We start from the raw sequence: 27210 nt of genomic DNA on the forward strand, positions 1-27210 counted from the left end.
TGGAGGACCTCTTTGGGCTGAGTTTGCCGAGCTCAGGGGGAAAAGGGGCTGGTAGGAGGCGCTGGAGGTGACTGCATCGTGGTCCCCATCTCGGAGGGGTTTGCAGGCTTCTGTGTCCTCGCTCCAGTTTGCACCTATTTATCACCACTGAGCATTTGCAGGAAAATAAGAGTCATTCTCAAATAATGCTGTTGTTAAAGCACATATTTTAAGATTTTTAACTTTGTCTACCCTCTGGCCCACATTCCCTCTCGTTCCCTTGCAGAGGAATGGGCAAAGTGTGAGGGCATCACTTCAGCTGTGTGTGTTCCTGGGGAATATTCTCCAGAGCATCTCCCAAATCACTTGCAAAGAAATTTCAGCATTCAGATGCTGAGCTGGTACTTCAGAAAGCTCCTTCAGATGTAATACTTGGCAAATCCATTTTCACATCTCTGAAACTGTGGGAAGATTTTTTTAATTGGAAAATCTGGTTAGGTCCCTTCCTAATTTTCAGGAAAGACTGATGGAAGGATTATGACCAACCCTAATTTTGCAAATGAGGTAAGGAAGCAAAGCCAATATAATAAAACCACAGGATAGTGCGTCATCTTGTGCCCTTTCTTCACTCACTAGGCGCATACAGTTTAGTTGTAATGATGTGTGAACTTTTCTCCAAGTAAATCTTCTGGAATATGTTTTGCCAAAGGAAAGAAATCTCAGTAATACCAGATCTCATGATATCTCCCTGCTGTTTGGGGCATGCAAATTACGGGCGAGTTTCTAATGTGTTAAGTTCCCACAAGCCTAAACCAAATCCTTAAGGAGAAGCCAGTGGGAAAGACATTTCCCAAGACAGCAAGACTTCTTTTTTTCTCCTAGCTTTGCAAAGAGTTTTGGGTTTGGTTGGTTGGGGTTTTTTTTGTTTTTTTTTTAATGAACATCAGTATTAGCTAAGATACCTCCTCTTAGGAACATAAAGCATGAACTTTCCCGTTGTCACGTGGGCACGTTGCCTGAGCAAGGACTGGTGGATTCATCCTGTTGGGGCTCAGTGCTCCCGGGATTTTCATGTCGATGTCTTTGAACTGACTTCTTGATGCCGAGGAGATGAAAGCCTGGGTGACCATGCAGGAGGGTGTGAGGAGCCGCCCCAGGGGCGAGCGGAGGGCAGCAGGGGCGGGGGGTGCGGGGCACGGGGCCGATGTGCAGACGGGTGCTGCGAGGGCAGGTTTGGTGTCTCTCAGGGGCTGTGACGGCAGGGGAGAAACCTTGCTGCGGGATCATACCTACCAGCGATAGAAAAGCCTGACGGGGTTGTCCTGCCTGTCTTCCCAGCACTCATGTCAGACTGGCCCTCTAACGTGCATAGTCTTCCCAGGTGGCTGCTTCTCCAAACTGGTGATCCCCGGATCTGGCTGATACCTGCCACTGTTGTTGTTTTCTCGGTTTCCGAGCGCTGCATCCCATTGCAGTCTGGGAACCAGGCATGAAGCGTTTGCCCAGTATCTTTTTCCCAGGTAAACATTGCTTTAGATGCTGCAGCCGGATTATGCAATGCAGATAGGTGGGGTCGGTCTTTTTTCTTCCGGCGGTAGAAAGGGAAAGTTGTTTTGCTAAGATAAAAGTGGGATTTTCTCCAATAGCTTGGTGCACAATGTAACGTCCCTTCCTCAGGGCGCGGCTGGAGCTGTGCTCTTCGGGGAACAGGCGGTGGGTGAATCAGACAAGGTTTTGGGAGTGCGTTATTTTTGGGCAGGGTTTTGAACAGTTCCCTGTTCTCCAGGGGAAAGAGGGGTGGGCTCTGCGTGCACCTGGGGTGGGACGCGGGGGTGACCTGGGTGCTGGCTGCCCCCTCCAGCTGCGAGCCTGCCTGCGCTTCTGGGCCGGCGTTGCTCTCCTCTCGCCCATGCTCTCCACGCGGCCGTCGGCAGAGACGCGGCTCCTGGCTGCGTCCTCGTGCCGTTGCCCTCCGCGGATCTCACCGGGGGTTTGCTGTTGCTGTTGTTGGGGCTCTGCCACTGGCTGCCGGCTGCCTGCGTCTGCACGCCAGACGTCTTCCCCAGATGCTAGCAAGGCTGTTAGTGCTAAAATTAGAGCGGCGGGGTTGTGGGTCCCCGAACGCCGACGGCGGCGCGTGCGTCGCCGTGGGGCCGCCGGCTCCCCGCTGCGGCGATGCTGCGGGCAGGGCTGCCCGCAGCTGCCTCGCCCCGCGCCCCGGGCTCCGCTGCCTCGGCGGCACCCGCCGCACCGATGGTCTGAAGGAAATAAGGCAGCTTGTGCTCTTGTGCGGCGGGCTGACGGGCGATCCGGGGGCCGAGGGGGAAGAGGACGAAGAGTTATGTTTTCTGTTTTGTATCTGCTTTCTTGCCCTTGATGGTGTCCTTTATGGGCAAAACCACAGACAAGCATAATATGTGTGCGTCACTTTAATATAATTAATTATGATTCACAAAAGGGTTTAAAAAGTCAAGGATGACCCAGTAACTGTGGTAAACTCCCTAGGATAAACTTTCCAAGGACTCTGTGTAATGAAGGCCCCATGGCTCTTCTGGTGATTGCAAGTCCATTGGGTAAGCATATAGTACCTTAACAAGCTGCCAGTCGTTACATGGAAACATCAGAATATTTGTAAAATACTTTGATATGGTGTTTTTTCAGTTATTGTCACTGAAACTGTGGTTCTGGCATCTGAATATTTGAGATCCTCTTAAAAAAATGAAGACAATGCCAGTAAAAGCAAAAAACCCCAAAGAATGCATCTTTACCCTTTGTCCACTGTCTGAATTAAAAGTAATTACCAAGAGCAAAAGTATTTGCACTTCATTATTTAGGGACTGACTGACTTTTCCGATTGAGGGCTTGTGAGACTGTGAAGAAAATTCAGCTCAAGGATAAGCCCAACTTGGAGTCTGTTAAGTAGTGTCTGTCATCTTCCCTTCTTCAGTCAAGCTGTATTAATCTGTCTGAAAGCTCACATTCCCAAGGGCCACCTAGCGCTTGCTATACTGTGGCAGTGACCTGAAGAAAAGTGTGTTACTTATGTTATTTTTGTAGAAAAGCTGAAACTAAATTTTTTACCTAACCAAAAACATCAATGTAACCAGCAGTTGAAGTGCTAGAGGATCCTAAGCCAAGAGGCACTTTTATCCATTGCCTCCATCCTGGACGTGCCCATCTCTGCATGTGAATGCATTTGTCCGAAACACCCATTACCCCTTTGTAGGCACACAGCTCATCTGGTAGTAATGAGACATGGGTATTCAAGTTGGCCAAATTCATCCCTGAGGTCATTTCAGTGACTTCAGTAGAAGTAAACCAGGACTGAATTTGCTCCTGAATCTTTATGTTTGCAAATTAATTTGGGTGGAATCTACTTTTGATTATGCCTTACCTAATTATACCAGATTTACTATCACAAGGGAGGAATGCTCTAATATCCAAAACAAGCACAGTGAGTATGGGCATCCCCTTAGATCCTTAGACTAGTGTTACATTGATGTTGTGTGTGATGTGGTGATGGTGTATGTGTGTGTGTGTGTGTGTGTGTATATATATATATATATATATGCAAAATGCACCAGTATTAAAGGACACAGGAGATCAGAAGGGACCTTTGGGGTTGGTGAATGTGGTCTTGTGCCATAGTGAGTGCTCCCACTTGACGCTGCCTGCCTTCTGAAATTTTTGCCCCTGCTGCTTGTACTGCAAGGCCATTCCTGACTATCATACCTCCTTTTCCTAATTTCTAGCCTAAACGTCTTCAAGTCTAGTCTATGTTCATATTTTCATCCCTTTCAGCTGCTGAACATTTTGCTTTCCTTGCCATCTTGTTGCCCAAGGCAAATGCTGCTGAGTCCTGGAGGAACACAAATCTGTTGGTGTGAATCCTGAGTTCTGGTATCATTGTGTCCCTTTCGTCCTAATGACAGTATCTAATCTCATGATATATGCTACCGATGTCATAGGCAACCCTGCAAAATGACTCTTAACCCTTCAGCTCCCACCTGGGAACCTGTGCTAGTGCAGTATGCTGGAAGAAGACCTATAGGAGCATAGTCAAGGGCACCTTAAAATTCCCAGTTGATTGTTAAATTTACAGAGAAACGTATCTGAGGCAGTCTTGGCTCACAAAAAGGGTCATGTAACTCCTCTGGCGTGCACCATGCTGCTGTGCCTTGCAGCTCTCTGCTCAGCATTTTTACCCGGGGTGCCCTCCCTGAGCGGTTTTGAGTGAAGATGAACATCGGTGCTGAGGAGCGCGTGGGGTCTTGCTGGGGATGTGCGTCCTCCACCTCGCCTGTGCTAGCGAGCAGGACATGTCCCTGCCCTGTTGGCCGTGCCAGCCAGGTGGGGAATGGCGGGGAGAAGACAACCTGCTGCCTGAAGCGTGGGGCTTGGGGGTAGGCGAGGAGGACTTTGCTTGTGGCTGTGCTGAAGGCTTGTGACGCACAGCTCTGAGCCAGCAAAGCGTATGGATGTATGACTGACTCCAGGCGCTGTTTTTTTATCATTCCTCAGGTTACTGAGCTGTTCAGCCAGGGTATAACACTTCCTTACCCCTGCGGGAAGCTTTGCTTAGCTTTATTGAGATGTAGTTTATTCACATTTTTCCTCTTGACGGGGAGGCCCAGGGCAGAGCTCGTGGTGGGGTGGGGGTTGTACGTCACCAGTGGAGCCCGGCAGTGCCAGCCTGGTACCCAAACTTTATCAAGTTGTGTGGGAAGTTCTGTAAGTACTCTGTAGGGTACTGGCAGTACCAGATTTGTTAATGCTGCAGAGACAACAGGGTTGCTGCCCAGCGTGGTCGAGATGCTACCTGGACTGAACTGCTGCCGTATAACAACACATTGCGCTTTTCATTCCGCTTAGCCGAGTATCCTGCGCTACGGAGGGGGAGAACCGGCGGGGAGCTATTAGCTCCGGTTCGGAGATGAAGCGCTGGGCATGTGGTTTCCTGAGCGGCTTCCACTGACCTCGCGTTGGGCGGCTGCCAAGGGCCGGTGCCGGCTCCCCATGCCCAGCTGCACGTCCCCTCCTGCCTCGTGCCGGCCACAGCTGGGGATGCTCTGCGTCACCGGGTCGTCGTGGGATGATGCCGTGGGGTAGCATCGCCCCTTTCGGCAGTTGCTTGCAGTTGGGTGGGCGCAAAAGCCTAGGTCTCGCCCAGCGTTAAGTATAACGTAGATTTCCCAGCTCCCAGGCTTTGGCTCCCTGCCTCCCCCGAACTCCGGTCCTTGCTGTCCTGCAATCTCTGTGACAGGATTTCCCAGATCTGAGATCCCTAGCCAGCTCTGGTATCTTCGGTGGCTGAAAACAGCACTTCTATGCGTTGAGGGAGTAGGAACCCTTTTATTTTTGTGATACCTCTTAATGCATTTTGCTTGAGGAAGCGTTTGTTAAAAGGGTTGAGTAGGGTTAGAGAAGATAAATTTGGGCCTCTGGGCATGCTGGAGCTTGATGGGCATGAAGTTCTTTCTGTCTCTGCCTCTGTCAGAGACTTGCAAAGCCATCATATCAAAGCCTGGCACCAGCTACCAGAGCACCATCAGCACTTGCTTTTCTCCTCCTTCTGGCAAAAAAATTGCTGGGAAACCATTTGTATTATTTAACTAATGATGAATAATACTTGAGAGTGGATATCTGTGCAACGTAGTATTGTGGCTGTCTGAGGTCCCAGCACTTACCCTCTGTTCTCTGTGCCTAAGACCACAGCCTTCCCTAAAAAGATAAAAATGAAAAATATTTTGCAGGAATCTTTTTCACTCCCCCTGTTTGGGAGTGAATCACCCTGAAAATGAGTTCTCTAAAAATGCCAGTGTCAGTGTTTGTTGAGGCAAAACTGGGTGATAAGTATTTTGGGAGAAACAGAGAAGTGCTAGAGGCCCTTGTCTCTTCTGGGACGTGCACTCTTTTGTGCTTTTGGGGGGCTTTTGTCCCAGCACTTGGTGACAGCCAGATCTCCAGCATCTTCCTCCTTCACTCCCTTATGTGTGTGGGCAGGAGGGTTACACTTAGTGTAGGGACAAGGCGTAGGGGACAAGGGACACGTATCTCCATGATTCTGGGACTGTGAAAAGTCCGTCTTGGCTCCTGGTGGCAGCCGAGGATGGTTGGAGGATCCCTGGGCTCTCAGTGTGAAGGGCAGCTGGGCTTTTGCAAATGTACCCCCATGCAGTCCCATCCCGGTCGCTGCAAGGGGAGCAGCAACCCACAGCCCAGACACCCTGCGCTGGGCAAAGTCCGAATAGCTCTTTGGAGGGTCCCAAGTGGCTCAGTATGATGGATCAGCCTGACGGAGCACCCCAAAATTAATCCACTCTGTGGCATGTGCAGCTGGTTGGGCTGAGCTCACCAGGAACGATGCTTTTGCTTCACATGTGCCATTTTTGAGCACCACGTTGTGATTTGCGTATTGCTCTGCTTTGGCCTGAGTGTCCTGCTGCTGGGTACTCACGAAGCCTCCAAGGTCTGAAAGGTCTCTGTTTAATTTAATTTTTTTTTTTTTTTTCTGGGAAATGATTTACTCAATTGCAATCTTACTCTTTTCTCCCCATCGCCTTTCAGGACAGTGCCTGCTTCCTTCCTAAAGAAGCCGTTAGTTGGCATGCTCCGAACCAAAATGTTAGCTCAGCTGTAACAGATGGATGGATATGGGTATCGTGTGGCAACTTAATGAATAATATCTATCACCTAATTTCCCGAAAGTTGGCATGTAATGAGGCTGGTGCCATGATTATTACCTCTGTAAATCATGACTTTAAGATGATGACAATCCCTCCTGCCCCAAGGATACAGGACAGCCAGACGATGATGTACATTTAATTGCTGCGTGAGAGAGGCAATGTGTTCGGGAGCATGCCATTGTCTCTAAATTATCTTCTGCAGCACAGACGCTGGAGGAGATTAGTGCAGATTGGAGGGGAGGGAGGGCCCTGCCATGCTGTGAGGTGCTGTAGATATGTGTGTGTTTATCCACTTGAGCCAGCCGGTGGTGGTGGTGTGAGCTGGCCGGGGTGGGATGGAGGTCTGACTCCCAGGTTTGCCGTCTCAGTCTCTCCCCGGGCCTGAAGAAGCAGCGGATGGAGAGGGAATCACTCACAACTGCGTAGAGAAGCTTCTTTTGTTTTTCTGATGCGTGTTTGTGGTGAATACCTCTGTGGACAGAGGACTGTGATCTCCCAAACGGCGACCTCGGCTTGGGGGGTGAAAGCTGCCAAACCTCTGCCCAAACCTCCTCCCACTACAGGAAATCTCTGTGCCCGTTTTCTTCCTACCACAAACCACGGCTGCCCATAAAGCAGAGCCGATGCCCACATTGTGGGCTCTCAACTTGCTCACGCAGCTGCGTCCTAGCCAAGGGAGGCATCCCTGCTTGCAGGGCCCTCCCAGACCTTCTCGTTCTTCATCAGTTGATTGAGTAACCACTCCAAGTAAAATTATTACTCTGCTGGGCTTTTGAGGTGTCTTTCATTAGGTGCTATGCTATGACAGTTGACAGGGATGTGGCTGGATTGTGGCTGAATCAGGTATTGCAGCTGACCCTTGGAAAGCAGCGACTGCCAGCCTGCTTGTACTGCTGGTTGGTGCTGGGCTTTTTTGCTGTGTTGCCCTCCTTGCTTGAGTACTGCTTTGTTTTTGTTGAATTTTTCTTTTCCTTTTAATTCTGCCCCCATCTCCCTGATGCGCCAGTCAGCGTGGTTACGAGCCGACTAGATGTGGGGCAGAGCAATGGACGCGCTGCTGCTCTGGTCCTCTCCTCCAGTTCGGCGCTTCCGAGCCATGAGATGAGCAGAGGTGACAACAGCCTTCAAACTGTGACAGCAGCTGCTTTGGGTCGGACCGAAGATGCCCCTGGCCTGATGTCCTGTCTCCAGCAGTGCCCAGGGGAATTAAAACTAGGGCAATGTGACGATCACATACGATGATGTGTCTCCCTACAATACTTGCCCAGCCACCAGCGATTTGCAAGGACTTCCCAAGCCAGGAGTGTTACCTTCTGGTTTGGTGGTCCCTGTGCAGCCACCATCGGCGGCATCACGGCTGCTTCCAATTCCTGCGGCTCAGGCCCTGAACCCAGATACTCGCCTGGTTTGCAGGGAGATGGCTCTAAAACCAGCAATACTGTGACTGCCTGGATAGTGTGAGCAATAGGCCATTCCCAAAGCCGCCGCGTGGGATGGGACCACTCAGCCGTGTGACGGTGGCTGTGTGTTGCAGGGGAGCTGCTGAGGTGCTGGAAGAGGAGACCCATGGCACTGGTGGAGCCCCACGTGTGCAGGGGGGGGCACGTGCCTGAATTAGCCTCTTGTACCTCTCTCACGTTGGCTCCCGCAGCAGTGAGCAGCGTCACCCCAAATGGGTCAGCTCCCACCGCAGTGACCAGCCCCCAGTCACCCTCCTCTGGCCCTGGCTTCCAGGGCTCCCAGCTGGAAACGCGGGCAGGTTCTGCAGAAGGAAGGTGAGGGTGCAGAGCCAGAGGGGGCACGTGCAAATACCTTGGTGAGATCCTTCTGCGGCTCTGCGAGCAGCCACCCTCAGGAACACCCTCGGGTTTGCTGTTCCCCAAGGGCGTTTGTAGCCGTAAGGTGGCCTGGAGCATTTCTTTGCTTTCCTTCCCCCAAGTAAGCAAACACCGTCCTGCGAACGCTTTGCAATGTCAGAAGATGTTCCCATACCTGCTGGAAAGATGCTGTCTGCTAAAGCAATGGTGGCCATGCTGATTGATTTCCTAAAGTAACATCAGTTTCTTCTCTTTAATTCTCAGCAGTGAATTGGCTGCTGTTGGTCTGAGCCTGCATTGAGCCTTTTTGTCACTAAAGACATTGTAGTGCTTATGGCATTAGCGGTTACATAAGCTGGCTGTCTCCGAGGGGGCTTTGCCCTGGCATGATGCTCCTTTAGGGTTAGGTAAGGGCCAGCCGTGGAGCAGGGGGATGTGAAAAAAAATACACATCTGTAGTCGAGAGACTTATTTGAACTTAACACACCCCGCAGGAAAACCCGGATTTTGGAGTTTTCACGTATTCTCTCTGGCTCCGCAGATTAGAGGGGGACCGTGGGAAAGCTGCCAGGGCTCGGAGATCAATCCAGCCTTTGTAAATCCTTTCATCTGACTGGCGGCTTCATACAATTGAGTATTACCCAGTTTATTATTGTTGGTTGATTAAATTCCTGTTGGTCAACACAAATAGTGCTGCACAGGCTGTGCGTTCGTGGGATGGAAATTGGCATTGCAAAGCACTTCCTAGAGAAAGGCAGGGACAACCTGTCATTTAAAACCACATTCAGGGGACATTTGCGGGTGGGGGAAGGACAAATCCCTCCATGCAAGTGACTTTCCAGGCATTTCTCACGTGCCTGTGGAGGCTGAGCCTGCGACGAACGAGTGTGAGGGTCAGATCCCCGCTTTTCTGGAAGCGAAGGCAAGCGGCCTCGGCAGGGATGCGCTCACCAAGCCCCTGTGTCTGCAGGGTGGGGAAGGCGGGGTGCGGGGTGGACCCAGCATGTATAACCAGGATTAATGGGATGAAATTAGACGAAGGAGAAAGTCGTCAGGAACTGTTTCCTCAAGGTGAAAGCTATTAGGCTGCGGCACAGTTTCTCAAGGGAAGCGATGGGCGCTTACTTACTTGGGTCGTGCTGAAATGAGAATATGAGAAAAATCTGGCTTTGGGGAGGAGATGGGTGCTATCAGTGGCTTCAGGGGGCTCCAGGGAGACATGAGCCCCCCCCTCAGGAACAGTGCTGTTCTGGGAGAGATGGAGGGGGCTGCGAGTGGGACCTTTGCCTCTCTACAGGGCAGGACCTTCAGCTGAGGTTTGAACTCAGAGGAGCTGGGGGCTGCTGTCTATCAAAGCAAGACATTACCAGTAAGCTGGCAGCAGGGACTTGTCCTGGTGTTCTGGTAGACCCTGAAACAGCACTCCCCGAATTTGTTGGCCTTTCAGAATACTCTTTCTACACACTGCCTGGCTTGTAAGAAGGAGGGCATAGGACATATCTCTCAAGAGTGGGAGTAACTGGCGCACTAAATAGTTTGGGCACCTCTGTGCTAGATGACCTGAAACATCTCTATGCTTTTATGAATGGTGTTACCTTGAATGTCCATGTATCTTCCTTCCCCATCCTTGTCCCTGAACCAGAGCAACCCCCTTTATCTTTGGGTGTAATGATTCGTTTCCCATCTCTATGCAATGTGCCCCCATAGAAAATAAGCCCACTAGGTTATTTGGGGAGGAGATGGGGGATATCAGTGGCTTCAGGGGGCCTGTGCTTAGTGTTCTTTTTTTTTTATGCGTGTAACAAAGAGCTGTCCTGTGGAAATAAGAAGATCACCTTCTTGCCCTCTGCTAGTTCTCAGAGAGTCCTGAAATGCGGACGCAGAGGAGCCCCAGGTGACCCTCTGCAGTGAGCAGACAGGAGATGCCTGGAGCAACTCGTGATTGGGAAGGAAGATGCTCATGTCCGGGTCCCTTTCCGTATCCCTTCCCTTTGCCCCAGCTCTGCCATGGTTTGTGTAACCAGAACTGACGAATGTAACGCTACGGAGCGAGCAGGGGTCCCTGCTGCTGAGAGCCCGCTCTTTAAGGCTAAAATACAGAACAATATGCATTTGAAGGCCAATGTGCAGAGGTGGATCCTGCGGACACCTGCGTGCTGCTGGAGCAGCGAGGCCGAGAGCGAGCCGTGGGGGCCGCTTCGGAGACCCAGAGCAGCACGTGTTAACCCGCCTTGTGGGGAGCGGTCAGCCGCCAGTCCAAAGGGCTTAAGTGGGAGGTAATAAACCTGTTAATAAATAACAGGGAAAGCTGGCTGCGTTGCATAGTTTTAATTTCTGAATGTAACCTCAGGGAAACATGGTAGAGGTTTGCACAGCCCTTTTGCAAAGCCGTAGCGAGCGCTCGTTCGGCTTGTAGAATGGGAAAGTCTCCTCCGATCGCCTGCTCTCTGCGTCGTTGTGGGATTGGTTTTATTATCCCCAGTGGCCGAATGCCTGGGCTCTCCTTGGCTGCCCCAGGCAAGGTGACGGCGCAGTGCCTTGCTTTGCTCTAATCGCCAGGGGACTCATCCTGCGGGATGCTCCCCAGCCACCTTCCCTCGCAGCGGGGGTTGCTCGGCATCCCCTGGGAAGGGCCAGCGCTGGCAAGGACCGGCTTTGTCGAGAGCTTCCTAAAACTCCCGGCTGAGGGTGGTAGCGTGGATGAGAGCGAGTCACAGTTATCGGGGAGATTTATCTGAGGATTGACTTGCTATTTCTAAATTATTTCTCCTATTTTTATTGTAGTAGCGTTGTACTATTAACTTATTTTAAAACAGGTTTTGTTTCCTCATGTCTCATTATTTCAATCCAGCCCAGTGATACATTGTAATCTGCTCCTCCATCTTGTTTCTACTCCCTTTAGACATTGTGCAGTTAGGGAATGCTTAGGTATTGTCTAGCCTTTCTTTCCAGGCATTAATTACACGTTTACTGTATTCAGATTCTTAAGCCATAGCACGTGTCGCTTGCTTAGGTATCTGGAGTCCCTGTTCTGCTCAGTTTTGGGTTATAGCATATTTTTGGCTGGCCTACTGCTGTTCCCAGCTGGCCCCGACAAAGCCCGTGCTGGTTTGGTATAGCCAACACGTTACACTCGACAGCCCTTCTCCTGTTTAATTTCCTTTCGCTAACTCCTGCGGCAGGGCAGCGGGTCCAGGCAGGAGAGGGCTGCAGGTAAGAGGTGGGGCATCGCTGCTTCCAAAAGGAGCATTTCCCTCCACCCTCGCGTGAGAACACAGGCAACAGTCTCTGCTCCATTTGTGTAATTCGATGGCACGAAGGGGCTCCTCTGTGACCCAGTTTTGGGTTTTTTTTGGTTGAATTTTATCTCAGGTGAAAGCTGGCATGGGTTGGATTCATGCCATCTTCCAGCTTGACACTGAAGTACAGTGAATTAACTGTACATACTTTATCGTTTTTATGCATGGCTGTCATTCCTGTCTGTACAGAGTCCTTAAAGGTGTTTGGGAAGAAGCACACCTTCCTCCTACGGTCACGCTGCTGTTGGAATGTGTTTATCAAAAGTGAGTTAAATTACTAGGCAATTGCAGCACGTAATGTTTAACTAGGATCTGCAGCAGGAGAGTGCAAGGCTGAGTGGTTTTCTGCTGCTGGCTGGAAAGGAGGAACCAGGCAGGGGAAAAGAGAATAACCACCTCAGAAAATACCCCAAATCAGAGGGGACCAGGTGGCGGGGAACGGGGTCCCCTCGGTGCTCTGGACTGCAGCAGAGCTTCGCTTCCCAAAACACTGGTGCGCTGGGAGAGACCGGCACATTAAACCAGCTAATTGCAAAATACACACAGATCCAGGACTGAACTATGGGTGAAGGCTGGGACCTGCACAGGTGCCCATCCTAGCTAGTAGGAGCCACTGGCTCTACAACTGCAGTTATTTTTGGCAAATAGGGCTGGGTGTGGGGTTTCTGCCTGCAGTTTAGCAAGGCTCCATATCCTCGGCCATAGAAATTTGTGTCTTTGACACAGACGCATACAATCCCCAACTCCAGAAGAGCTTAGCGTGCAGGGATTTAGACATTCCCTGGCGATTGCCTTAAGCCACGGGCTTGCAGCTATTTTAGGCTTTCTCCCTTTCTCCCTCTGAGGGTCTGACCAGAAATTTCATCCTAAGCTAAAAATTGCATGAAATCGAATGCCTGTGTTAAAAATGCTCTCTTGATAAATCAGCATTTTCCTATGAAAAACTGCTTTGCCTAAAAATTCCTACCAGCCCTCATCCCAAGTAGCGTGGCAAGAGTGGGTGACACCACGAAATCATGCATCTTGCTCGCCACGAGGGCAAGAGCCCTCCCGTGCCAGCCCTGGGTGCGGAACTGAAGTTTGTTACCATCCTGCCCTGTATGTAAATGCCAGCCATAAATGGATAAACACTTTTCGCTGGAAAAAGATCACCAATTTTTAACACCTTTGCTACCTTGCACTTTTTTAGGCTCAGGGGGAGAGATATGAGCAGCCACCGCTGGGGCTAAGGGTGGGCTGTGGGGCAGCCTGGAGCGGGGCGGGGGGGATAACGAATTCCTGGGCACACGGAGGCCGTTCAGCGAGCGTTGGGCTCCGGTGGGCCCCTGCGTGGAAGGACTTTGATCTGACTCCAGCCTTTTCCCACTGAGGCATCGCTTTTGAATGCGTTCCTGCTCTCAGCCTTGCCGTGCGCGGCAGACAAAGGCGAGGGGAGCGGGAAGAAGGAGGGGGGGCTGTTTACCCTCATCAGGAATGGTCGAGTGGCCCGAGTCAATAAAGCCTATTTTTCATTAACCTAATCATTATTTTTTTCTCGCTGCCAATTAAATTTTTCCTGTTGGTACTCAGAAGGGCATCGTTTCCATCTATGAGATTTTTTTTTTTTTAATAGGGGCCTTTCTGAACGTGGTGGGGGTGTTTGAGGAGTGGAAATTAAAGTTTAATTTCTCTCTGGATGGAAGAGGATTTTTGAGATTTAATTATCACGCAGCTTGGATTCCTGACGGTTGAGGACTGCATTGGAAAGGCTGGTTTCCATTGTGTGGAGTGGATAATTATGCAGCCCTCTCCCGGGCTCGCTGCGTTTATTGTCCAGAAGAATCTTCCCAAGCAAAAGGGGGAAGCAGATTTACAATCTGAAATGCACTTTCAGAGCCTGCAAAAGTTTCAACTTGATGTTTGCAAAGAGAGACTTTTGCAAATATTTAAGATCTACTTATTTACCCTTTTAACAAAAAACTGCCCATCAGTTAATCTGGTAATCTGCCTTTCCCCCCACAGGTTGCTTAGGAAGTAGTTTTGTAAACTCAGAGAGAGCCCTTCTGCAGCTGGACTGCTTTGTGCTATCAGTTTCTAAGCAGGATTCCTTCAAAGGCAATGGGAATTTCTGCATAAAATCTACCAGCCCATTTGTATGTACAATGTCAAATGTAAGATTAATAGTCATCTGAAGCTTGGCAGTGCTTCTTACCTAGGAGGTAATGTTAATCTATCCAGGAGAAAATGTTGAAGGATTCAAACAAATCTAAAGTTTCCAAGCAAAATTCACTCACAACTGTTCTGTTTCACAAGGCTTTGGATTAACCTGATGTCTTTCCCACAGGCTTTTGAACCGTTGATGGTTAGAAGTTTGCCATAAAAATGGAAAAACTTCAGCAAAGGTCTTGTCAAATATGGTGAAGTTTTTGCAACTGCAACAACCCCCCCAAATCTTTCAAAGGTGGGATCAAATCTGCATGTGTTTGAGTGGGTTCAGATCTCGGGGCAAATGTCTTGCGCAGCTTTGGTCAGCGTGATGAGTTCAAAGAGAAAAATACCAGTTGTGGATGCTCACGGTTTCTTCTTGCGGAGTGGTGGAGCGGCAACAGTGCAAAATGGAAACCAGGGAGCAGATTCTCAGATACACTTGCACTCATTTCAGTGGATTTGCAAGAGGTAACTAACAGGGCAGTTAGATGTGCAAACATTTCAGATCAGCCTGTTTTCCAGAGCTTTCTGGCTGTGACTGAGTGACAAAGGGCTCTGAACCCAACTTGACTTTCATTTGCAGCTCTTTTTGGTTTCACTAGTGCAAACTCAAGAGTCTTTGGGCTTCTGATAGCTACCTTCCTATCTTGAAAGACCATGTGGTTGTTTTGGGGAAGGTAGCAGCTTATTATGGGAATTTCTGGATTATTAAAATAGCTTAGGACAACCTGGCCTCCGTTCCTCACGTACTCAGTTTTCAAATTAGCACCTTTCTCTTGTGCTGCCCTAAGACTCATAGACATGGACATGGCTGTCTCTGTAGCCTTCTCCTGTCCCTTCCTCTGTCATGGTGCCTATGAGCCTTGACTGCCGTTGGACTGTTAGTGCTGCTGGGGCTGTTTCCTAACCCACATGTTTTCCTGGCATTCACCAGCTTGTCTGCATTCACCGAGCTCCGCTTTTTTAAGGTCTTGGCTAGAGACCATATGTTGTTACTATAGTCATACCGAGCCTTGTACATGTTGGCCTTCTGTGATTTAGGACCATGCATTTCTGTGGAAAAGCTGGAAACGATAATTCTTAAAGGTAAGAACTCTCATTTTTGGGGGGGGTACTAACTCTCGAAATCCCTGGCTGTATTTTAAAACAGCCAGCTGTTCCCACTATAACCTTTTCGTTGCAAACATCCCATTAGTATCGGAGGGCCCTACCCCAGCACTTGTTCCTCTCCACACACTCCTGCCAGCTCTGCTTTCTTCTTTGCTAGCTGCCATGCAGTTAGGTGAGACTTTCTGCAGGTGATGGAAAACCAAAATGCGTGGATGGTTTCAGATTACTGAGTCTGACATGCCAATCAAAGGCTGTTTAGTGATTTCTTTTTTGCCTTCAAATAATAGTGGTGCTTGCTTTCTGGAATTTAAGTGAAATAGCCACAGATTTTCTCATGTGATATTTGTACAGGGTAGGCATGGAAAACAGAACTGATGGGCTCTCAGGGTCATCTAACCTATCCCTTCACCCCAAGGCAGATTCAGCTCTACCTAAACTACTCCTGACAGATGTTTGTCTAACCTGCTCATGAAAGCCGTCATCAATGGCAATTCCACCACCTCCCAAGGCAATCTTTTCTAGCCCCTAAATATCCCTATTATTAGAGAGCTTGCTCTTCCTGGGTGGACACAAACAACAATTTATTCACTTCATCTTTTTTTTAAAATCATTTACATATTTGAATCTGTTACTACATCTATGTTTGGTCTTTTCTTCTCCAGGCTAAACAATCTGGATTCCTTCAAGCTCTCCTGCTAGATTATGCTTTCCACACTCTGATCCTCCTTATTTCTCTCCTGAATTCCTTCCAACTAGTCCGCATGAGTCTTGAAGCGTGATGCCTAAAACTGGATGCAGATCTCTATTCAGGATCTTTAATAGCACCAATGAAGGAGGATTATTTCCTCTGTTTACATACAGGGCTCTTGTTTCTGCATCACGATATGATCCCACATACTGCTTTTGCCCCAGCGTGACACTGATTCATGCCCAGTTTACGAACTGCAATAGCCCCCAAGATCCTTTTTCACAGAACTGCCGTGTATGAGGAATCGAAGGATGCTGCCACAAAAGTTTAGGTCGACCTCAGCAGAGGCTTTGAGCGTAGCAGGCTGGCAATGGGATGGGCTTAGCCTTTGGTTGCTGTTGTAGAGACAGGGACAGCAGCTACTTACCGTAGCAATAGCCAAAGTAAGTCAGGTGGGAAGGGCTGGGTTTTGGATGTGGGAGGGAGGAATGAAGTAACTGGATTGATAGAGGTGAAAATGAGTACAGCCTGTCCCCTTGGTTTCAGGGATTTTCCCCTGGGACAGTACCCTCTTGGCGACTTCTAGGGGCTGCACCGTTCCTTGAGGTGCCCCCAAAAAGAGGATGTGGAGCAAAGTGGGCTACTCTTTGCAAAGCACCCACACAATCCCAAATGTTTTGAGTCATTTGTAGCTGGTGGAAAGCCACTAATCGGCTTCGGGGCTTTTTTTGACCGGGTCACGTGACCGCGCTACCAAGATTAAAGCAGCACGAGGAAGGAAAAGAGGCTTAAACAGCTGAGGGTGCCTGGCAGGTCATTTTAACCTTTTCGTAATCATTAAAGCTGTAGAATCCCATTAGCAGTGACTTGCAGCTCTGCTCCCCGAATGAGTGCTGGTGACACAACTTTTCGTTCACCTCCACCTTCCCCCAAGGGACAGTCTGGCACAACTGGCTGGTAGCGCCTGAACTTCAACGAGAGGGTCCAGCCATTCCTTCCCATGCATCAGCGAGTCCATCGCACCAACGAGAAGCAATCCGTGGGGGTCTATCAAGAGCGGAGGATTTATCTCTCCGTATCTAAAATTAGACTCTCATGGAAGGTCCTGCTTAGGCCATACTGTGGTAGATCAGCCCTGGCCCATCTGTGGCAATAGTAGAGAGGTACAGGATAAGGAAGATTATGATGATCTCCTAATTCACTGCTTTGGCACTGGTCAATGGGCTATGGCTTTACTCTGCTGGGCTTGGCGACAGCGGAAGATCCTGCGCTGCTGCAGCGCAGCTCTGATGTGGGAGGCAAAGCTTTTTGGATGGAGCTACGTTGACTAAGGCACGAGGCAGTCAAAAAGCCTCCGGTTTGTTGGTGTTACTCATCTTTTCCTCTCTTGCAAGTTTCCATGAGCGCAGCATCACATCCAGTAGTCAGTCTGGTCCTCCCCTGACCTTCTGCCAGCTTCTGCATCTTTTGTTGTCTCCCTTCATATCAGCTCGTAAGCACTGATAGAGAAATGCTGATACCACAGTGTCTGGAAGGGAGGATCGCTCTGATCTACCTGCAATTTGAACGTTGTCCTACTTTCTCTAGAATTGTCCTTTTTGCATTCAGGCAGTCCTTCGCTGAGTACATCTACGTGGTTGGACAGCAAACAGCTTCTTAAAGAGGCCAAGGAAAACCTGAATTCTGCCTGGTGTCACTGGGCTGTGGTGGGTGTTGCAGGTATTGCAGCACCTGGAACTGATCCAGAGAGCACCTACTCCCTCGGACAGTGCAGGCTTTTGGGTGCCAGGGGGCAAGAGCGCTGCAGCGGATTTAAAATCAGCTTTTCTCTGTTACATGTACACCAGTCAAGACTGTCTGGCTGTGCGTGTCTTGGACATTAATATTTCTATCACTGTGTTTGCTTATTGCATCTAATTACAGTCTGTCCCCTCTTGCTTGCAAGCTCAGCCTGAGGCTGAACCTCAAAAAACTCACACGGATTGTTCTCGGAGCGATGCCCAGCCAGGTATTAAAAGACAACTTGTAAAACAAACGCAGTCTTTTCCTTGGTTGTTTACCTTCAAAATCTCTGGGGGATATAAGGAAAGATTTCCCCAGGAAACCTGGACAAACAGTAGTGACTAAGAATCAGGGCTGAGCCGGGCTGTCCTGCAGGCAGCACGTCATGTGGGGAGCGCATCTGAGCAGCCTGGTGAAGGTGCCGTCCTCTCCTCCACAGGCAGGCTCACACGGAGAGCTGGGGAAAGCCCTGGAATGCTGCCGCAGCACTGTCTGTCCTTGCCCACTGCCAGCAGCAGAAGAGCAGCTACCAGTTGTCCCCCTCAGGAGAGGAGAAGTGTGGTGTCAGACTAGGAGACTGGGAGGTGTTTTACCACCTTCCCGTTAAGCAGGTTTTACGGGTCGGGTGGGTCCGACATCCTCAGCTGCAAGCTATCTCCAATGGTTCCTGCTCTGCTATGCGATAGAAGGACGGCCCCCACGAAGATTGTAATGTGAAGGTCACCCGGGCGAGGAAGGAGAAACCGGTGGCCGCTTTCCGATGGGACGAGACAGCTCTCTCCCGGCTGCACTGCAGTAGACGGGCGCACACGGGCGCACACGCTCCTCGTTCCCTATCAGCCGCCTCCTAATGAAATCCCGATAAGATATCGGGAGCTCTTGAGCTCCTGTTGACAGTCATCGCGGGCAGATGTTTTGCTGTCCGCGGAGATGATATCATGGCTGGAAGTTGCAGTAGTGAGCTGTAAAAGCTGAAGTCAGGAGAGACCTTATCAGACTGTTACAGACCGACTTGAGGCCACTAAGCTCCCAGACAGGCCTAATGGACTGGAACTGAGTCGGGAATGTGCGGTCTTGAAGAACTTCAGAGCTCGTAGTTACAGGCTTGCTATGAAATGTTAATTAAATAGCTGCGGTGGCATATGTTTCATCCTGTCGGAGCAGCACTTTGCAGCAGCACGGCCGTGTTGCCAGTGCGCAACCACCGGCTTGTGAGAGTTAGAAAAAAAGGTGTATTAGCCTGAGACCAGATTTCTTTGTTATTTGTGATTGGACTGACAACACACCTCTCTGTTGTTTTGACTAGTGTTTGAATACCTGTTCTATACCTGAGTTATCACCTCCACCTTGAAAATGAGGCCTGATCCTACCAGTCTTACTCAGACAGATGTTATCATGGGTGGCTTTGGATGCTACATATAGGTTTTTTATTTATTTAGCATAGTCTAAAGCAGTTTCTATTCAGTAAAAGTGTGCTGCAGCACCTCAGCTATGGAAATAATCAAGATTTGGCCTTAGTTCTGTTTCTGTAAGTGCCCTCCTGCCACCTCTTTAGTGCTGCCTGGCAGAGTGCAGAGGAAACTGTTCCCTACACAGCCCATGGTGAATGAGGTGGTGGGACAAGAGGCAGAGCAGGTTGGTATGGTTTGCTTGCAGAATATGTTGCAAAGCTACAAAAGGCTGGGAGCCTCTGGCTGCCATAGACCTTGTCATTGCATATTCTTTTACCGTGTTCCAAGAGAGAGCCCAAATTTTGCCCAAGCTCCTGCTGGAGAGGCATGGGGATTGGGGTTAGCAAAGTATGGTATTTTGGACCTGAGAGAAGAGAAGGAAGGTTTAGGTCAGTGAGCTTCTTCACCTCACTGCTGGAATACTTCATTTGGCTTTTACCTGCCTTTTATTTGCAGACCTGCCCTCCCATCTACGTGATTTCACAGCTGCTTTTAGTGATATTTTCAGCAGGGAGTAGCTGGGTTGGAGCCTGGCTAGCGGGCTGGAGAGCTGCCTTTGTTCAGTGGGGACAAGGGCTAACGTGGGGACAGGGGCCAAGTCCCTCGGACAACGGCAGCATCCTCCAGGTGCTGGAAGAAGTGGCTTCTCCCTGAGGCAGGGTGAGAGTCACTGCAGAGCTGAGCATGCCAAGGCAAACTGAGGAGCATAGCCCGAAAGCCCTGGTGATGCCGTAGCAGAGGGCAGCACCTGCAAAACTAAAGGAGCTCAGCAGTGGCTTTGCGGTGTCCCTGCTCACATTTGAGCCATCCGCTGAGTTAAGCCTGACGTGAAAACTTGCCTCGCGCACCAGTCCAAAACAGGACATTGGGAATGGGGTTTGCTGGTAGGAGCAGAAAGATGGGGGCTGCCTAGGAAAAAGCAAGGGTGGTGGGTTTGTCCACCTCTCAGTAATTTCATTTAATGACATTATATAAAGAGATGTGGGTTTCATCTGCTTCCCAGCTGCTCTGAAAGAGTGCTGTTACCTTAATAAATCAACTTCTTTACAAGATGTAACCGCTGGCCCATTTTTCAGCCTGCTTGTCTGTGTCAAGAAGCAAAACCAGAAGAGCAATATGAATCTGAAATATAGTGCTAAGAGCAGAGGTGTGATAACGAAACTGCCGACAAACAGCGAAATGTTTTATTGAGCACAGGGGAAGGCCTTTTTATGAGACGATCTTTGATGGGAGGGAAGGAAGCCAAAGTGTCAGCATCCCATCACACGAAGAAGAAGGCGGCAGCTGGCCACAAGGTGCAAACCTGGCAGAGCATCACTCCTTCCTGTGTCTTTCCTCCTTGGGTTTGGATATGGGAGAATCCCTTTAAGGATGCTGCTTTTTATGAGGAGAGGAAGAGCCTTGTTTGCAGGACACTGACAAAAGATAGCTGTGCTTTACTGTCTTAAATCATGCTTAGTGAAAGTAGCTCCTGGGGAGAAAATTAAGCGGGAGGCAGCAGGTGTCCAGCCTCGCTGCTGGGGGTGTGGGCACCTCCATGGTGGACGCAGGGATGGTGCTGGAGTGGGGCACCACGGTCCTGACCTGCCAGCCAGCACCCCAGCCAGATACTGCGTAACCCCCCTCTTTGTAGCAGACATCGAAAAGACAAATCAAACCTCAGTGGGATGCCGTGGAAGAGGACTAAGGCACCTCTGTTGGCTCAAATCTACTCATGCCGGATTGTTTCGTATTGCCCAGGCTGGGTGTAGGGACTGTCCCGCTGTGAGCGAGTGCCATCGGAGGGCTCTTGACGGCTTCCTCATCTCATGGACGCCTACCTTAACATTTTCTTGCATCTCTGCTGTGAACCGCCCTAAGTAAAGGGGTTGCATTTTTTTCTTGTATTCATTTAAGTGCTAAGGCCTCATTATGAAAAGGTCTTAAATAAAAGTGTTTCGATCCCAACCATGTAGCTACCATGCAAACCTCAGCTCTGCGTGCTTGTGGTTTGGAGAAACGACATACAAGGAAATAAAACCATTTCTTTTACTACTGTCAAAATAAATGTATAATTCATCATATTTGCCCCTCTGACAGATTCCTCTGAAATCTCAGATGAGAATCGGAAATGCTCCAGTGTCTCCAGGTGTCTTTTAAAATGACACTGTTCTGTGCTCTGCAGGGTGAAAGATTGTTTTGATTGTTAAAACAGTTTCTAATTTATGTTTTAAAAAAGCCTTAGGAGCCAGGCAGTTCCGTGCTCTCTCAGAGGCCATTGAGTTAAAACAAGGTAGAGTGATTTGTCTTGCCTCCATTTAACTGTAATGAGTGTTAAGTGGTTTATCTATGTGGAGAAAAGTTACTCAGCTAGATTACATCCAAGTTGAATTACACCCCGTTCCAGATGGAGTATATTTTTTAAGACAGTAAATCTTGAGGAGGGTGGATAATAACAGTAGTGCTCCTTCCTGGGCTGGAATGTGACTCTTCTACCTCTCGTGGAGATAATGTGCGGAGCTACATCCAATTAGTTTTTCAAAGGCTTTGTAAAGAAACGGGACTTCAGGTTTTACGTCTCTGTGAACAATTTAGCTTGAAGCATTTACATCGTACAAGTGAGCGATGGCTGATGGTGACTATGGCTTTCAACCGGTTTGCTGTTGCGGGTAGCAGCCTGGCAGGGCACAACGCCGGCTCTCTCCCCGACCTCCTCTTCTGCACCAAGTGTGATGGCTGCGTCAGGGAGGGTGTTGGGTGGGAGGTGAGATGTTTTGATGGGTAATTCCTTCCCTCTGGTGCCATCTGGTCCGCTAAGGCACCCATTGCTCATGTAGCTGGTGCTCACGGACCTGAGGAGTCACTGGGGGAGGACGTTGGCCCCGCTGGCATCCCAGGCGGCAGCGAGTCCCAGAGCATCCTCCCAAAAAGCTTATCCTTGGCTATGTGTCCTTGGCCACCACCCTTGTCTGCTTCCCTGGTACTGTACCTCCCCTTGGCTGTGCCTCACTTCTGTAGAGCCAACCGGCGTGGTTGTCCGGCCAGGGTAGCACGAGGTGTCAGGTCACCGGCAAGGCACCAGCAGGCGTGGGTGGACTCCGAGTCGGTGCCACGAGGTGGTCGCCAGGCGGGTGTGCTGGGAGTACGTATGCCCCAGCACCCAGGTGTGGGAGCTGCTCGTGCCGACGGGGAGAGTGCATTTGGGCTGGTTAACGTGGAGCATTCCTCACAGCTGGCGGCAGGCTTCGGCAAGGCAATGAGGACCATTTGTTTAATGTCTGATGAAGGGGATGGGGGGGTCCGAGCCGTCGGTGATCCAGCTCTGCTGCCTCTCCTGGGTGGGTCAGCGGGGCCGTCCTTGCCCCATGGCTCTGGCGGAGGCGGGAGAGGAGGGAAGCTCACTGATAAGAGGAAGGTCAGAGGCAGAAAAATGCTGGGAATGTGTTTCTTGATCTAACGTGGGAGAGACGCAGCCTGGGGTTTCGCTGCTCAGCCCAGCAGTGTTACTGCCTGCTGTTGTGAGAGTTATGGGATTTTTTAAACCTGAGATCAAGATGAAAATGGCTCATCTGGCACCTACCTCAGCACAGGCAGGTCCTGAAGATGGAGGCAATTCATCTCTGAGGGCACAGCGAGAACAGGGATAGCTCTGAGCACTGTTTCTCAGCCTTTGCCTGAGATGGAGCATCTTCCGCTGACAAAACAGCTGATTTTCTTTTTTGCTTTTTTTCTCCATGTATTTTATGTTGCTGTGGGATGTTTTCTGGCTGAGGTCAGACATCAGACATGGGTTTGGGTTGAACAGTGTTTGAAGAATTCTAGCAAATCTCAGAGCAGGCTTTCAAGACTGGGGGGAGCTGTGGTGTGCGCTGGCTCCTGGGGATGCAGGGCTTGCCTTCCCAAGGAGTACCCTTTTTTTGGCAAGGGATACGAAACCAAAGTGAGGAAATAATTCTCCATTTCCTTTGGCAGCCATGCTCTATTCTGTCCATCAACCAGCCAGTCAGTCCTTGTAGCATTCAGGGCCTGAACACAGCAGCTTCTGTGTCACCATTCATCCGCTTAAGCTCAGTTTCCTGTAGTTGTTAGCAGTGCTGGAACCCACCACAAGCACATGTTGAAGAGGTTGCTCATGAGGTTCATGTTGCCAGCCTCCACCCTGGGTAACTTCCCACTGTGTTTGAACGAAGAGCTGCTGGAGAGGACCTCCTGCAGTTTCTCTACCCTCCGTGGGCACAGAACTGTGAGAAAGGGCTTGTTTGCATCAGAAATAGTCCCCGTAAGCTTTTTTCCTGGTTGTTGTTCTTTGCACACTACATGGTGTAGTGGTCCACAATAAAAACACTTAGTAGTGATAAGAGAGTACAAAGGTGAGGGGGGTACTGCATAGAGGCAGGCTCCCTGCGGCTTGGGAAACAGGCTTGGACTGCTAATGGGCAACAGGCTTAGTCAATGCTGTGGTTCTTGTGGAGCCTGTGTCTGTTACCGGCATCACATCGAGACCTTCTTGAGCATTATCTAGCACTTTTACAGTTGTTTATGCAAGCGTTGCTGTCTGCACAATTTATGCATGCAGAGACTGTGCTGGGTCCAGAGGCATATCCCTGATTCCCAGGCAGGCGTGGATTGAGCCTCTCCTTTGACCCCGCTTTGAATCCTTCCTTGAAACTGCTTTGAATGCCCTGATACTTTGAGATAAAAATCAGGACCTGCTGTATCAGCATCACTGCATTCATTGTGTAGAGACACTCGGCTCTGCTGCCAGCCCGGCAGCGTGGTGGTACCGCTGGAGCTGGAGGGCAGGCAGGGAAGGACGCCTCATCTCAACAGATCTACCGATGGAGGCTGTTGTACCCAGCACAGGAGTGGAAATGGTGGAGTCTCTGGTTGTCTTCAGACAGAGCTGGAGGCTGTTCTGGGAACTGTCTAGCCAAATGAGTATTACTGGGCTGAATTTAGGGGTAAGTTAACAAAGTGTGATGGCCTGGGGCACAGAGGAGGTCAGACCAAAGGGTCCATGGTCGTCCTGGTTTTGTATTTAAGAATCTTAAACTCCCCTCTCACCCCACTGGAGGACAGGTTCATTACTAATTCAGCAAGTTCTTCAAGCTGATGCTGAAATCTTGCTGACTTAAGCACCGATCTTCTGCAGCTTTATACTCGCCACCTTTTGATATGCATGACTAAATTCAAAATACTGTTGTCATGAGGCCTTCTCGGGGAAGATTGATCCTATAACCTACTTGGTTTGCCCCCTTCTCCTCTGACCTGGAGACGTCTCCCACGTTGGGGTTGTTTTTGGGCTCAGAGAGTTTGTGGTCCCTGCAGCTGAAGGTGATATTGCTGTGAACCTTACCACCACTTAAACTGTTCACTGAACTTACATAGCTTCCTACGGCGTCTTGACCTTTTTCATGAGGACTTGTTTGGATTTCCTGGGTTTGGACAAAGCACAATCCAAACAAAAAAGTGAGCCTGTTTCCTCTGAGAGTGTTTGTGCTTTAGATGGGCACTTGACTCCGATCCGTCCTGCTGTTCCTTTATGTGCAGTTTGGCACTTGTCTATGGCAGCACTTTTTCAGGCATATTCCAATTTTTCTCTTGAATGGTCAAAGCACTCTCAGCGATTAGCTGTAGCTTGCATGCTAGCTCTTCTGCTAAACTGCCCCCAGAGTGGCCAAGAAACAGCATCCAGGCTTGTGCCGAGTGCGTTCGGCAGCTACTGGCAAAGGCAAAGATAAGCTGTTTAGTGCAGAACCAGCCTAAACCTTACATGTATGCGTGGGCGTGTGTTTGTGTGTGCAGAGATGCAGCCAGTGGAGCCTGCTAACCATGGTGGGGCTGATCCTGAAAGGTGCTGGCAATCGGCAAGGTGCAGCGGCATCAGCAGGGTTGCATGAACACCTGGTTCCTCGCCGAGTCACGCTCAGCGAGAAGTCCTGTGGTTCAATAGTGGCTTTTGCAGTCGTGCCGTAATACATGAAATGAGGTAAAAGATAATTCCATTTTGCAGAGCCCTTTTAGCAGTGCAGAAAATGTTTGGCTTTTTTCATATGCTTAAGCTGCAAAATGTTTCCTCCTGCTGTAACAACTCACAGCCTCTGCTACCAAAATTACTAGTGGAGGAGAAATTTTGCAAGCATCCAGGTGGATGGAAGGAGCTCTTGCAAACTGCTAAGCTACAATGAAAATGGAGAAAAGGTTTTCCCAGGTTCCTTCGTTTTCTTCCCTGTGAAATTCGCAAATGTGTTGCTTCAAAGCATGTTTCAAAACAAAAACCAGATGTTTTGGAGAGCGCTAAGCCACCCACAGAGCTCTCCAGCAAGTTATCTTCTACGCCAGGTCACCCTATCTGGTGTTGCTGTCTTACTGCAGCGGTAGACTGGCCATTACATTCCTGCAGGTTGAATATTACCATTTTATGTGAGGTTATTCTGTATTTTATTGTCCTGGTATTTTTTCTGGTTAGTGTCGGGTGCTTCCACTAGAAAAAACAGATGTCCTGGGTAGACACTTGTAGTCTATGTCAGGCTGTGTGTGTACTGCAGCTCTCTGGTCTTGCTGTATACACTTCTTCCCCTTTTACAGCACTGGGAGTTGTGGCAGTGACCTCTTTGTAGAGCTGTGCCAGCAGCTTATTTTTGTGAGTTTTTTGATTGTTTTTGAAATAAAGAGGCATGTGTGTGGAGGGTTTGTTTATTCAACCCTAAAAGGAAACATCTTGCTCTGTTGTTGAGTATTTTGGTGAATTTTAGGTGAATGAGAAATTATTTTAAAGCTAGGAAATTACTTTTATAAAATTATGAAACACAATATTTCAACTTCACTTTCCTGCTGTACCCCCCACCCCCCGACCTGGTGGCACTGGTATGGATTCACTGAAGATACTGCTGTTGCTGAATCTCAGCTTTTTAGTGAAAAAAGGTTTTGGCAGAACCTCCTCCTCACCCTGTACACTTGGGGTTTTATTCATTAGGTCTTTCCCAAGCTTGCCTTCCACAGAGTGGGAAAACATATTGCTGTCTGACGGTACTTGCCTGTAACACAAGAAGCTTAAATGTATTTTTTCTCTTTTCCTAAAGATTCATCTTCCAACTATATCAGGCAACTTGAAACAAAAGTGAAACTGCTGGAGGATGACAACAAGCTTCTTTCCCAGGTAGGTTTTTTTATTGCCTAATAGATATTAATGTGGCTTGGTTCTTCTGTTTCCGTATAGTTGTGTCTGACTGCCCACTTGAATGCACAAGGGCTTTTGGTGGACATCCTACCAGGGAAGAGCATAATGGTCTTTTTATATCACCCCCCCCACTGACAGAATTTGGTTTCCTTCTGTTAAAAAAAAAAAAAAGTAAATCCTTTGTTAGTGTCTGTGTGTGTTTCAGAAATGCATTAACACCTCCCTGCAGAACACCTTGATCCACCGCTGCTCTCGGGGATGCTGCGAGGATCCGGTGCTGCCTGTGCCCTTGCTGTAGGATTTTGTCTTGCTTGCCCGTTTACACTGACTTTTATCTTGTTAAAAGAGGAGGCTGTAGTCAAAGGACAGCCTTGGGAATAGTTTTGTGCAGCGCTGGCTCCCAGCTTTTATTTGAGATCTTGCTTAAAACCGAACAGACTTCTCTAAACTGGCACTTTTTGCTTGCATCTGCCCTTCAAAGTCTACTCCATGTGCCACTGAGCTTTTGATCACTCCTGGTGCTTACCTATCTGTATATAGCAATGTCAAGCAGCAGGAAGAAAACAGTCATTCTGTCTGATATGTCCCCTGGATCCCCTGTAAAATGCAGCACTTGGTGTAAACAGGGGCAACTTTGCTGAATTCAGTGAAGCACTGTCTATTTAAACCATCGGAAGAGTTACCCTTTTTCTCTTGTTCTTTGCATCCTTTTTCACTGTTGTATGTTCTACCTCCCTGGCATTTTAAAGGCTTTTTTCTATACTTTGCTTCTTACTTCAAGCACTGAGTTTCATAGTCATTTTGTTCCAGATTCTTTCCAATTATAAGGACTGGAAATAAAAACACCCTCCTAATTTTTTTTTTTTTTTTAAATACCTTTTTTGCCAGTTTATGTTGTGCTGTTCTTTGCATTTCACCAAGTCTGAAAATAGACTGCTCCAGGACCACATGTGACTAAAACATCCCTGTTAAAAAAAAAAAACCAAAAAGAGAAAAGGCTCTATGCTTACTGAAATTTCAATAAAATAATTTTGTCAGTTCTTATTTTTACT

At 49.0% G+C, this 27210-nt stretch overlaps 1 protein-coding gene across 2 annotated transcripts in view; it reads left to right on the forward strand.

Annotated features, from left to right (window-relative positions):
• CCDC85C (coiled-coil domain containing 85C) overlaps positions 1-27210 on the forward strand; it is a 114591-nt gene that overhangs the window by 44556 nt on the left and 42825 nt on the right. For both annotated transcript variants that reach the window (XM_069783507.1, XM_069783508.1), the window contains one exon: positions 26061-26137. In XM_069783507.1, the coding sequence (XP_069639608.1) occupies positions 26061-26137 (77 nt within the window). The remainder of the gene's footprint in view (positions 1-26060; positions 26138-27210) is intronic.

The sequence above is a fragment of the Haliaeetus albicilla genome, chromosome 5 (genome assembly GCF_947461875.1).
Source record: "Haliaeetus albicilla chromosome 5, bHalAlb1.1, whole genome shotgun sequence".
NCBI lineage: Eukaryota > Metazoa > Chordata > Aves > Accipitriformes > Accipitridae > Haliaeetus > Haliaeetus albicilla.